At 49.3% G+C, this 13,034-nt stretch overlaps 2 protein-coding genes across 4 annotated transcripts in view; one reads left to right on the top strand and one right to left on the bottom strand.

Moving 5' to 3' along the window:
* Window positions 1–1,537: 1,537 nt before the first annotated feature.
* MRPL40 (mitochondrial ribosomal protein L40) lies at window positions 1,538–5,670 on the bottom strand. Its single transcript, XM_004063017.5, has 4 exons — window positions 5,015–5,670; window positions 4,275–4,358; window positions 2,718–2,876; window positions 1,538–1,975 (listed from the first exon to the last, which is right to left on the bottom strand). The coding sequence occupies exons 1-4, from the start codon at window positions 5,065–5,067 to the stop codon at window positions 1,651–1,653; spliced, it is 621 nt and encodes a 206-aa protein (XP_004063065.1). The 5' UTR covers window positions 5,068–5,670; the 3' UTR covers window positions 1,538–1,650.
* An 81-nt stretch (window positions 5,671–5,751) lies between these two features.
* Window positions 5,752–13,034, top strand: part of HIRA (histone cell cycle regulator) — a 101,603-nt gene continuing 94,320 nt past the window's right edge. For 2 of the 3 annotated variants that reach the window (XM_019018360.4, XM_004063015.5), the window contains exon 1: window positions 6,052–6,188. In XM_019018360.4, the coding sequence (XP_018873905.3) occupies window positions 6,152–6,188 (37 nt within the window). In that variant the 5' untranslated portion in view covers window positions 6,052–6,151. Of the gene's footprint in view, window positions 5,868–6,051; window positions 6,189–13,034 lie in introns of those variants that run through there. The other variant, XM_055374945.2, reaches the window with a different exon arrangement.

Here is a 13,034-nt window from a genome sequence, read left to right as displayed (position 1 = left end):
TAAGGTGGTAAAAAAAAAAAAAATCCTTTCTGAGGTTGTGATCCAAGCCACTGGGGAAAATGGCTCTATTCGTACACTGGGCTTGTACTGTGACAGGCTGAATTGTGTCCCCTACAGTTCCTATGTTGAAGTCCTACCCATATGACCCTCCCACTCCCCCCAACCCCATACCTCAGAATGTGACTGTATTTGGAGGTATTTGGAGGTAGCATCGTTAAAGAGATAATTAAAGTTATAATGAGGTCATTAGGTGGGCCCTATTCCAGTATAACTGGTGTCTATAAAAAATTAGGAAACAGATTGGGACGACCATGTGAGGGAAAAGGCAGCCATCTGCAAGCTAAGGAGAAAGACTCAGAAAACAAGCCTGCAGGTACCTTGATCTCAGGAGTTCTAGCCCCCAGAATTGTGAGAAAATAAATGTCTTTTGTTTAAGCCACCCAGTCTATGGTAATTTGTAATGGCAGCCTGAGCAGACTAATACATTCACATTCTAGACTAAGCACTTGAGACAGAGTCCGCTGCCCCAGCCAGGCCTCACACCCTCTTGGGGGCCACAGCATCTTTATTAACTAGTATGTCCCTGGCCTGCTCCACACTCTTCTGCCTCCCCCTAACCCCAGCTGAAAACACAAAGGTGGCTCCTTGGTCTTTCCCATCAGGAAGGCCCTGCTTCTCCACATGCCTTTCCAGCTGGCAACTTCCTTTCCCACCACTCCTCTGTTACTCTGACTCCTGTTGGTATTTTCACTATACCCTTGGGATCTTCTTTTTACACATTTTTTTTTTCCCCATTTGAGGGCAGCAGTTGATGTCTTTGTCATCTTCTTCCCATTACCTGGCGAAGGGCAGCATCTGTCACCTCCATCCATCTTAGGTGAATAAACTTTTTTTTTTTTCTTTGAGATGTAGTCTCGCTCTTTCACCCAGGCTGGAGTGCAGTGGTGTGATCTCGGCTCACTGCAAGCTCCACCTCCCAGGTTCACACCATTCTCCTGCCTCAGCCTCTTGAGTAGCTGGGACTACAGGCGCCCGCCACCATGCCCAGCTAATTTTTTTTTGTATCTTTAGTAGAGATGGGGTTTCACTGTTAGCTAGGATGGTCTCGATCTCCTGACCTCATTTCGTGATCCACCTGCCTTGGCCTCCCAAAGTGCTGGGATTACAGGCATGAGCCACTGAGCCCAGCCTGGTGAATTAATTTTAATTCTGGCTGGGCGTGGTGGCTGATGCCTATAATCCCAGTGCTTTGGGAGGCCAAGGTAGGCGGATCACTTGAGGTCAGGAGTTCCAAACCAGCCTGGCCAACATGGCAAAACTCTGTCTCCTAAAAATACAAAAATTAGCCACGCGTGGTGGTGCACACTTGTAATCCCAGATACTCAGGAGGCTGACACAGGAGAATCGCTTGAACCAGAGAGACAGAGTTTGCAGTGAGCCGAGATTGCGTCACTGCACTCCAGCCTGGGCAAGAGTGAGACTCTGTCTCAAAAAAAAAATTAAAAAAAAAAAAATTCTAACACAAGACAAAGGAGCATTTTGATTAAACCAGTATTTATTAACAGCATGCCTGATTCTGTGGAAAGCAGACTTGAACCCTGGTCATTCCTACTCTCAGGGGCAGCATGTTAAGGATAGCAGCCTGCAAGTCTATCTCTTAAACTCCACTTGTGTGTACACCTTGGTGATGTCATTGTACCTGCCTTCAGGGGGTTGGTAGTTAGGGATCGGTGGTGTGTAATGTGGCCCTTCCTTCTCAAAGGGGAACAGGTTAGGATCCCGCTTGATGGCCTCAGCATGGAGCTTCGGGGACTCCAGTCGCAGTTCCTCCAGAGCTTCCTGCTGGGCTTCCAGCATAGCCCTGATGGTGTCCCTCTCCATCTTATGCTCTTGCTGCTTGTACAAGGACCACTTCCTCAGAAGCAGAGCTCTCCTCTCAGTCTCCTCAAAGGTGAGCTCCACCTGAGGCCGCTCTCTGCAAAGAAGCTAAGGGTTACCAACCTCACTGGCATGTAAGTCTGTGACTGCAACTGACACAAGTATTCCCATTGACAGACACAGACAGGACTCAGGAGATAAAACAAGTTTGGGACAAATTAAGAAATGGAATGTTGAATGTGGCTGCAGCTGCAACTGATGCTTGGAACCAAGGTCATTTGCTCTCTGTCAGAAGAACAGATGATCTGAGGAGACTGGTAGCACTTCCTCTGCCCAAGCAAATACTCCCTTGGGTGAGAGAAGACTTTAACACCTGCCCCTTTATAGATGGTGCACACTGCTTACAAAACGGCAGCAGGAGCTGTTAACCCTGCACACAGTAGAATCCCAACAAATACCAACTAAAGATATCTGCATGATAAAACAGGAGGCCAAGGGTTTTCTACTGTTAGGATGAGGCGAGGGCTCCAGACTCCAGGCCCAAGGGATCAGAAACAGCCAAGACTCCTCATGCATGACAGCAACGACATGAACTCCAGAGCAGTGCTTAAGCATCTGGATTATTAGATGTCTTAGGTTCTTTCCCACCCAGAGCCATTCAAGAGTACCATCCAAGGATGCTTTCTCCTGCTTCCAAAAGGAGCAAGGACTCATTAGGGCCAAGTCAGCTCAAGCCTACTGACCAATGACTATCACAGGTGTGAACTACAGACACAACTACCTGAAGTTGATATTACTCCTTTGTCCTGAGGACTTCATCCCTAGAGAAGGATCCTTACCTTGCTTTATCCAAGAACTTTAGAGGGGTAATAAAATCTTCAATAGGAATTAGCTCTTGAGTAGCCTTTTCCAGTTTTCGGATCTTCCTTTTCAAGCGCTCCTTTGCTTCTTGGTCTTTTTTAGGATCTACCTTCTTCTTTTTTCGAAGAGGTTCTGATCTAATATATAAAGCAAATATTAAACATTTTCCTCTTTGGTCTCATGAACCTACTGAGAGACAAGATGGTAAGTACCCCATATTGACCTCTCCACTGGGGGAAGGAGCTGTGCATGACTAACTCATGAGCTCAGCGTGGTGAGGAGGTACTCCACCCCACAGTACTTGTGAGAACTGTGTGGGTGCCATCAATTACAAGAAACAGTACAAAAGCAGCCGGGTGCAGTGGCTCAGGCCTGTAATCCCAGCACTTTGGGAGGCAAAGGCGGGCAGATTGCCCAAGGTCAGGAGTTCGAGACCAGCCTGGTCAACATGGCGAAACCCTGTCTCTACTAAAAATACAAAAATTAGCTGGGTGTGGTGGTGCGCACCTGTAATCCCAGCTTCTCGGGAAGCTGAGGCAGGAGAATCACTTGAGCCTGGGAGGCGGAGGTTGCAGTGGGACAAGATCGCGCCACTGCACTCCAGCTTGGGTAACAGAGTGAGACTCTGTCTCAAAAAAAAAAAAAAAAAAAGTACAAAAGCAACAAGAGGCATCAGGGTATAAAATCGGGAAGTGTTTCTCTTTATTGCTGGGATTCAGGTGTGCCTTGGGATTACACTCAAAACTGAAAATACCAAACTGTTAGATTAGAAGCTTATTACTATTAAAATTGATTTGTGGACTCGGTGTGGTGGCTCAGGCCTGTAATCCCAGCACTTTGGGTGCTGAGGTGGGTGGATCACCTGAGATCAGGAGTTCGAGACCAGCCTGACCAACATGGTGAAACCCCGTCTCTACTAAAAGTACAAAAATTAGCCGGGCATGGTAGTGGGTGCCTGTAATCCCAGCTACTTGGGAGGCTGAGGCAGGAGAATTAGTTTAACCCAGGAGGCGAAGGTTGCAGTGATCCGAGGTCACACCACTGCACTCCAGCCTGGGTGACACAGTGAGACTCCATCTCAAAAAAAAAAAGAAAAATCAAATCCTTTACTATCAAGATTGACTGAATCAAGTATCTACAAAGAGTCGAGAGTGCCAGATGGAAATACCTTTAATACCTGCATCTTCCCCACACTCTCCAGGGCCTCAGAATGGGCAGGGAAGAGGAAGGGTCATGGAGAAACAGAAACTTAAGCTGTGTCCTTTAAAACACACAAGAATCCCTTCAAGGAGAATACTTACTTCTTGAGAAACTGCTCAAATTTTAAAAATTACAAACAACAATTACAAACAAAATTACAAACAATCTATGGTTTGGAAAATGTTGGAAAAACAGAAAAGCATCGGCCTAAATTTAACTGAGAAACTTTGTAGGCTGTTAATTTTGCAAACCACACATCCAGCATTCTTGCTTTGTTCTCTACACATCGATGGACACCTTTACCCCCAGAGGTCAGGCCCTCGATTGAGTTTTACCTCATGGGAATGAGTTCCCAGAAAGACAACAATGACGCTCGCTGGTGAGTCTCTCTAAGCTGCGTCTGCCAAGTTCCCAGAAGCCTGAAAGATACAAGAGTATGTATAAATATCTGCTTCTCCAGGCTAGGCGCGGTTGCTCACGTCTGTAATCCCTGCACTTTGGGAGGCTGAGGCGGGTGGATCGCGAGGTCAGGAGTTCAAACCAGCCTGGCCAACATGGTGAAACCCCGTCTCTACTAAAAATACAAAAATTAGCCGGGCGTGGTGTTGGGCGCCTGTAATCCGAGCTACGCGGGAGGCCAGGGCAGAACTGCTTGAACCCGGGAGGCAGAGGTTGCAGTGAGCCGAAATCGCGCCACTGCACTCCAGCCTGGGCGACAGAGCGAGACTCTGTCTCAAATAAATAAATAAATATCTGATTCTCTCCCACTTCACAGGAAAATAAAAAATTGCAATGCTGCCAAACCCGGGGCACTTCTAACTACTTGATATGACAGCAAGGTCAACGTGGAAGATTTTTCAAAATCTTTCGTTCAGACCACAGAGGACTTAAGCAGGACCCCTGCTCGCCAGGGTGCTCAGATTTTCATGCATAAGAGTCACGACCAGATGGCTCATCCCTGAGATATTCGTGGACTGGGAGGCGAGCAGGGAGCACAGGCGAGTCCTGGCGGACAGTCGCGAAGACCCCGCACGCGCCCTGGGCACTCCGCTATCCGGCCAGCGTCCGCACTCACCCGCTAGTCGGGCGCAGGGCTAGCGAGATACTTCGCAGCACAGAGGCCGTCATGGCTACCCTCGCCGCTTCCAGGCGTGCGCCCCTCCGCAGTCCGGCCCGCGGTGCCCCCTGCTGAGGTCCGGCAGACCAGGCGCCCAGCGCACAGGCGTTCCGGCTGCGTAGGCTGGGACGCGCCTGTCCCCGCCCCCGACGCAGCCCCGCCTAGGGCGTCAGCTGCGCACACACGAGGGCCTTGCGTTTCACGCGGCTCGGGGTCCTCCCTTCCGTCCCCGCCCTGGGCTGCGAGCGCGCCTCTGCAGCGGGCAGAGTCCAGCCAGTCAGGCCCTAGCCGGTTGGTCGGTCTGCGCCCTCGCGCGGGCCTCGGCCCCGCAGTGCAGCCGGAGCGGCCGAGGGGGCGTCCCTCTGCTCCTCCGAGTCCAAATGTTCATGTCTAGGCAAACGGCCCCGATCTTCTAATAAACGCGTCCGCCCCAGCCTCCCCCACCAGGGTTGGCTCGTCCCCCGCATTCGTTCGAGTCCGAAGCCCGGATCGCATTCCGGCGCCGGCGCGGAGCCCGGCGCTCGCAAGATGCCCAATAGCGCGTGTTGAGGAATGGCGGAAGCTAGTTAATAAGTCGGACTCAGACTGGCGAGGCAGAGCTGGTGACGGGCGGTCCACGCCACCTGGGCCCCGCCTGCCTCTGCGGGCGGCCCGGGTTGCAACTGCAGGCCCCGCTCGCTGTCCGCCGTCCAGGCGAACCGCCCTTTCTGGGGCGCCCGCGCCCGGGCCCGACCCGAAGCCCCTGCCAGCGGAGGAGCCGGGGCGGCCCAGTCCGCGTGGGGAGCGGTTTCCCGCCGGGGCGATTTGGCAGGTGCGCGCCGTGACTTCCGGCGTTGCCCGGGAGCCGCCTGAGGAGGAGCGGCGCAGGGGATGCGGCTGTGGTGGCGGCGGCGGCGGCCGAGCGCGGGTGGCGGCTGTGGCGGCGGAGGGGGGCGCGGGCCGGCGATGGCGCGGCGGCCCTGAGGGCGCGGGGCGGGCGGCGGCCGGAGGGCGGGCGGCGCGGGAGGAAGCGGCGGCGGTGGCTCCATGGCCCGGGCGCGCTGAGGGACCCGGCGCTCGCCTCAGCCCGGCGGCGGCGGCGGCGGCGGCCGAACAATGAAGCTCCTGAAGCCGACCTGGGTCAACCACAATGGTGAGTGCGCGCAGGGGTCGTGGGAGGCCGAGCCCGGAGTCGGGTCGGGGTCTGGAGTCGAGTCGGGGCGCGCGCAAGTCCTGCCTGTCTCGCCCCTGACGCCCGGTACCCGGTGCCCAAGCCAAGAAGCCGGCGGGAGCGGACTTTGTCCTCAGCGCGGAGAGGCCGGTGAGCCCCCAGCACGTGCCCCGGGTTGACCGCAGCGAGGGCCATCTTCGCCCCTGGCCCTTGCTCTGAGTCTTCCGCTGCCCACCTGTGGTCCTTGGAGGGGCCGCGGCCTGGCTCCCAGGAGCGGGCCTTGGTGCCAGCCAGTGCCTTCCACTGGTCTGCATCGCCCGAGAAGTGCTCAGACGGTCCTGAAGGTGAAACCGGGATGAAATCCCCCTTGTGGCCTTTCAGTGGCAGGATGAAGATCCGAAATCTGCAAGAGGGACTGTTACTGCCCCTCTGGATCTGGTGACAGTGCCCCCAGTTGGGGAATTGTGGTCCCTAAGTAGGAGGGTTTGGGGGCCCCGGGCCCCCGCGAGGGATCCACGATTAATGCTGAGCTGGGACATCCGGGTGAACTAGGGTTGGGCAGATAGGGCACAGGTGTGTTCTAGGAGAGGGGCTTCCTTAGCTCTGTGGCAGTGGCTCCAAAGCACACCCTTGGGGAACGGACTCATCCACCCCGTATCTTGACTCTGATACAGAGAGGCTAGTGGTAATCAGTTTCGTCATAGTTCTGCCTTGTTGGCAGAACTGCTGCAGGAGTTGGTGTTTGTTCCCCGGGTAGATGAAAAAAGCGCGCCTCCCCCTCCCCCACCCCACTCTGCTGACAGCGCTGTAGCACAGAAATCAACCCAGGGAGACTCCTCCAGCCCAGGGCCTGATTCTGGCCTGTCTGACTGTTGACAGGCAAAGGGTCACCCTGATGCTGTCTTGTTCCTCATTTCTACTTTGCAGTGCGACTAGAGGGTGCTACCGTTTTCTTTAGGAGCGAGAATAGATATTTTAACATGTGGCTTTTTCGTTTTGAATTTGGTCCCAGGATGCTCTCTACTACCACAACTAAACTGAACTGATAATGTGTGTGTTCTCCTCCTGCCACCTCTCTCTCCTTCCATCTTGTGTGACATCTTTCCCATTTTTCAGGGACTAGGTTCACGTGTTTCTTTTGAAACTGTTCATCCTGAGTTACCCCGGTAGATGTGCTGTATCACTGTCTGTGTGTTTTGCCTTGCGTGGAAGGTGTGAGGGTACTTTCCATATGCCCCCAGGGTAGGGACTGCCTCAGTCCCTTCTGTATGCCCTACTGCATTGAACAACCTCTTCCACATGATGGGTATGTGATAAATATTGGCTAAAACAGGTAAGAAAGCTGAGGTTTTCATAATTTATCAAGATGAAGTTAGGTTTACTGTGCATGAAAGCCGAAGCCTTGAGTTTTAGTTTCATTTCTCCTGTTGATCTCCAAGAGCATTTCCTGATGTGTACTGTGCAGATCTTTCCCTGGAGAACTGGACAAATATTGTAATTATGAATTATGATGCTTGTGATTAGGAAAGGAAAAATGTTATTATGAACTAGTTTACTGTGTGAAGGTCTGATAGAATTTTTATTTTAAAATGCTTTGCCTAAATCAGTTTTTGTGAATAGCCTACCCTTCTCCAGCCTCTCTTCTACTGTCATATAACTTGTTCCTTTTTGATAAGCTCCTTTGTAGGCCAAAAGTTTTATGCTATGTAAACATAAGTAAGTCAAGATGCTTAAGTGATGAACTAAGTACAAATGAATAAGAGACTACACTCAGATCAGTAGCCAAGTGCATCAGCCTGGCAGAGCAAGCACAACAGTGGACCTTATTGCTGAGGGCCTCTCTACAGCCCTAGAATGGAGCATGATAATATCTATTCTAACCACTTCATAGTATGCTTGTGATACTCAGTTGGGAGCGTAGATATAAAAATGCTCCCCAAACTGTTAAGTGCTTTAGAAATCTGAGATAATAAGTAATAATAAAAAGAGGCTGGGCACGGTGGCACATGCCTGTAATCCCAGCACTTTGGGAGGCTGAGGCGGGCGGATCACGAGGTCAAGAGATCGAGACCATCCTGGCCAACATGGTGAAAACCCGTCTCTACTAAAAATACAAAAATTAACTGGGCGTGGTGGTGCGCACCTGTAGTCCCAGCTACTCGGGAGGCTGAGGCAGGAGAATCGCTTGAACCCGGGAGGTAGAGGTTGCAGTGAGCCGAGATTGCGCCACTGCACTCCAGCCTGATGACAGTGAGACTCCATCTCAAAAAAAAAAAAAAAAAAAAAAAGATATGGCAACTCTGGCAGGATGGGATTTAACTTCTTTTAAACTTGTTCTTTGTTAAATTTCCTTTCTTTTAAAATCTCATGGAATGTTCAGAAGGATTGTCAAGAGGTAAATTACCACTGCCCTGGAGGAGATGATGCTGGTCTGAATCACTACCGAGCAGGCCTTTAAGTACTGTAGGAGTATTGGTGGCTGCTGGGAGCAGGGGCTGCTCAGCCAGAAGCCGGAGGGGTGGGTAGTGGCCAGTAAAATTGTGCTTGCTTTTGTAAAGCCATCATTGCACTTTCTGGCTTCCTTGTTCTATATTCATGTCTCCAATTTTGTGAAGCACAAACATAACTTTTTTTTTTTTTAATAGAAATGGGATCTTGCAATGTTGCCCAGGCTAGACTCAAATACCTGGGCTCAAGGGATATTCCTGCCTCAGCATCCTGAGTATCTGGGACTACAGGCGTGAGCCACTGCACCCAGCATGAAAATACTTTTTCTGTTTTTCGAGAGTCTAAAGGGGGAAGTAGCAGACAGCTCAGCATTTTCCTCTGGTGTGGCAGGGAATCCATTCAAAGTGGAGAGGGTAGCTAGAACAGGAGAAGAAGTATTTATTGAAGTGTGGGTGTACTTTGGTCTTAATTTTCTTGGCTGATAATAGAGACACCTCTAAGGTAGGGTTTCCCAACTTCAGCAGGTTGACATTTTGGGCCATAAAATTGTGTGATTGTCATCTGTGTTATAGAATGTTTCTAGTATCCTTGGCCTCTACCCACCAGATGCCAGTAGCACTTCACAAACACCTTCTTAGAGTAAGTTGATACAACTTCTAGTTGTATCAACCAAAAATATCTCCAGTCATTGCCAATGTCCATTGGTAGCCAAAATCACCCCCAATTGAGAAGCACTTGTCTAAGGTTATCAATAAGTTAATCTTGAAGTTGTCACGTTGTAGTGAAATGAGCCTTGAATGTGGAATCAGACTGGGTTCAAAACTGCATCATTTACTAGCTGTAAATTCTTGGACTTATAACTCTACTTCTGGGCCTTGGTAAAATAAGACTTACCTCTTCCATTTTATCCTGGGACCAAATATAAAAGATTGTTAAATTGAGATATAATAGCTATCATTTATATAGAAGATGTGTCAGTTATTGTTCATACATACACATTTTACTTTGTGTTCTTGGATACAGTATTCTCTATATATTTTATTTTAGAATTGACCAAAATAAGCTTTATTTCTAAGTTAGGTTAAGGTCAGAAAGTAAAAACAACTAGGTTTCTGGTTTTAAAGTTTGTAGAAATATGGAGTTTGTATGTTTAGAAAATCTCGTTGAGATTCATGGCTCTTTCCAACTCTGGGCCTTTGCTCCTGAGTTTTTTCTGGAATTCTCATGCCTGGGCAGACAGCGCTCATGCTCAGCTCTTTGGTGAAGCCAGTTCTAACCAAGAGGGCCAGGACTGAAAGAGCTCTTGTCCACCTTTGGCCTTTGGTTCACACTTTGATGGCAGTGTTATGAAAAGGGATTTGGGAAATTTTCAAGAACAGGGTAATTTGCTGGTAATCACATGGCCTTATGGTGTGTATTTTCTCCTGTCCTGCGATTGGATTATTTTTACCCCTACCTTGTGTCATTCTGAAAAGGATTTGAAGCTGTCCTACTGAGACATCAGCATGAAAATTAAATAATTCAGCTTGAAGGGAAAATGTAGGCAGAATCATATAACGATAAAGTTAGGAGTGGGTGGGTAAGGTCCAGCCTGCTGCCGGAGGGCACTGCAGACCTGTCTGAGAATTGGCAGGGAAAGGATCCTAATGGTGAGGTTATATGATTGCAGTGGTTGAGAGATAAACATGGCAGTTGCTTTAGATCAGTGGTTCTACAGGGCAATGTCTAGAGACATTTGTGGTTGTCACAACAGGGTTGGGCAGGGTAAGTGCTACTGGTATCAAGTGGGTAGGGGACAAATCTGTTAAACATCGTATAGCATGCAGGACAGCCCACTCATGGAGAATTATCTAGCCCCAAATATCAATAGTGCTAAGGGTGAGAAACCCCGCTCTGAATAAGTTATTTGCCTTTTGGTGTATTTGTCTTACAGTTCCGACTAGACTGTAAGTTTCTTGAGGACAAGAATTTTGTCTTCTGTTTTTGGAATCAGATATCCTGCTCTGGAGTCTCTGTGCCCTGCTGCTTACTAAATATGTGACATAAAAAGTTTTTCCATCTCTTCCTAATCTGTTCATGAAGTCAGTAATTCTTGCCTCACCTGCTCCATGTGGTAGCTCAGAAAATGCAAATTCTCTCAGCAATTTCTCTCCTGACTTATGCCTGAAGACAGTAGGTTGATTTACGAAAATAACCAGAGTACATCTGAAGAGTCAGAAGAAAACCGGGTGAGATTTTGCTGTGGATTTTTCACTGATTTATGCAACAAACATTGAACCTTTCTGGTAAGAGTTCTGTGGGGACCAGAGGTAAATAAGGCTCTCTCTCTGAACAGAAAGCTGTGTGGAAGATAGATGAGAGAGATTGACATACAAACCGTATTCTAGAATGCAGGGCAGGGGAAACAGGAGCTAGAGGAATAAGCGTGATAGCCCAAGGAGGAAGGGCACTTCACCAGCAGAGTCGGGTTTGTGGATGTGTCCTTGGACTGAACCTTGACGTGACTAGAATTGTGATGGCAGAGAAGGCGCTACAGCACATGAGACCATCAGGAGAAAAGGCCCAGAAGGTGAAAGCATTTAGGAGAAGACATAGAACATGTTAGGAGGGAGGCTAAACAGGGCAAGAGGGAGAATGGGACTGGGAGGCAGAGCCTTGCCAGAAGCTTGAACTTCCTTCTTGGGGTTAGGGGAGAGAGGAGAACATTGAGGCTTCTGAGGAAGCTGGATAAAACACCCAACCTGTGTCTTAGGCAGGCCCTAGAGGAGTTAGGAATTTCTAGTCTTGGTGAGATGCTCAGGGAGACAGGGAGATCACAGGTGATGGAGGTGAGAAATAGAGAGGCACTAAAGACAGGGTAGAGGTAGAATTAATGGGACTTGGCCATGTAGGCAGGTGACTGTAGATTTGGGCCACTCTGAATGTATTTATTTACTTATACTTATATATTTTATTTATTTATTTTGAGACAGAGTCTCGCTCTGTTACCCAGGTTGGAGTGCAGTGGCGTGGTCTCAGCTCACTGCCACCTCCACCTCCCGGGTTCAAGTGATTCTCCTACCTCAGCCTCCCGAGTAGCTGGGATTACAGGCACATGCCACCATGCCTGGCTAAGTTTTGTATTTTCAGTATTCGGTATTTAGTGTTTTCGTATTTTTAATACACATTTTCGCCACGTTGGCCTGGCTGCTCTCGAACTCCTGACCTCAGGTGATCCACCCGCCTCGGCCTCCCAAAGTGCTGGTATTACAGGTGTGAGCCACCGCTCCCAGCCTCTCTCTGAATTTATTTCTTTAATATGCTGCAGAAAGAATATGGATGAAGGCCAGGAAACGGGATTTTCTTAAACATTTGTTTTACTCTAAGAAGTGGTTGAAAAGCTATTTTCACTTTATGAGCAGAATCATAGTTACACAGCTGGGAGGGACTTCTGAGGAGCGTCTGGCCTTGACCACTGAAGCCAAGTAGGAGACCTGCTTCCACTGTGCTGATCTTGGGTCCTGTCAGTGACCAGGAAGAGGATGCTCTGTGTCTGGCTTGACCCCTCCCTTTCCCCAGAGGTTGCTAGCATGTTCTATTCATCCGGGGTGTTTGCCTATGGACTGCAAAAGTGTCTAGCACATGAACCAGAGGTATGGAATGAGCCCTGGGGACCAAAAATTTATGCAAAGCACATTTTATCATCCTGCCAGAGTCAGCAACAACACCTAGAAGTGAGTGGGATTGTGAACAGTGTGCATATTGTCAAATAGCACAAAGGGAGTGTTGCAAATATTGTAGGGTTGCCTGCCTTGTTCCTTGTTAGCAGAACCCCAATTTTTTTGGTCTGCCTTCTGCAGGCCAACCTGCTGATAGCCCTAAGCTGATGTGTGGGTAAATGCCAAGGATTTGTTGAGGAACAGCCATGTGATGCCATTTTGGCCCTTGAGACTAGGAGGGGACGTCTGCTGGGACCTCCTAGGGAATTAAATAAGAGGAGATGCTTGACAGGCTAGTCTCTTCTGCTGGACTTTACTAGGTCTGCGTGTAAAAGCCAGCTTGGAACAGGGCCGACACTGATGACAGGAGAGGAAGACAGAGGGACATGTCTCTTTAAGTTGCTAAATTAATGCACCCTGAAGCTGACCTATCTCAGGACTTGTTATATACGATAGAAGATTACCCTCGAAATTCTCTATGACTTGCAGCATTACAGTTCGCAGATGGAAACTTAGGCTGAGTGAGATGAGGTGACCCCCTGGCACCAAGATTCCACTAGATGTGGTGGAGATGTGTTGAGAGTCACACTTAGACTCCAGCCCAAGCCCAGACTTACCCTTTCTAATTTGCTAAGCACTGGTCTCTGTGCTGAGGCTGGCCACTCTGTCCTGGAGAGCTTCA

The sequence above is a fragment of the Gorilla gorilla genome, chromosome 23 (genome assembly GCF_029281585.2).
Source record: "Gorilla gorilla gorilla isolate KB3781 chromosome 23, NHGRI_mGorGor1-v2.1_pri, whole genome shotgun sequence".
NCBI classification, from domain to species: Eukaryota; Metazoa; Chordata; class Mammalia; order Primates; family Hominidae; genus Gorilla; species Gorilla gorilla.
The sequence above is the reverse complement of the archived record's forward strand: the minus strand, read 5'-3'. Positions and strand labels throughout refer to the sequence as shown.

Bases quoted from the DNA above. Each gene is read 5' to 3' on its own strand.
- MRPL40 (XM_004063017.5), bottom strand. From the start codon at position 5,067: ATGACGGCCTCTGTGCTGCGAAGTATCTCGCTAGCCCTGCGCCCGACT. The intron at 2,877-4,274 runs GTAAAACTCAAT...TTTATATATTAG, and splicing joins TGGGAACTCATTCCCATGAG to ATCAGAACCTCTTCGAAAAA. The intron at 1,976-2,717 runs GTAAGGATCCTT...GCTTCTTTGCAG, and splicing joins AAGTTCTTGGATAAAGCAAG to AGAGCGGCCTCAGGTGGAGC.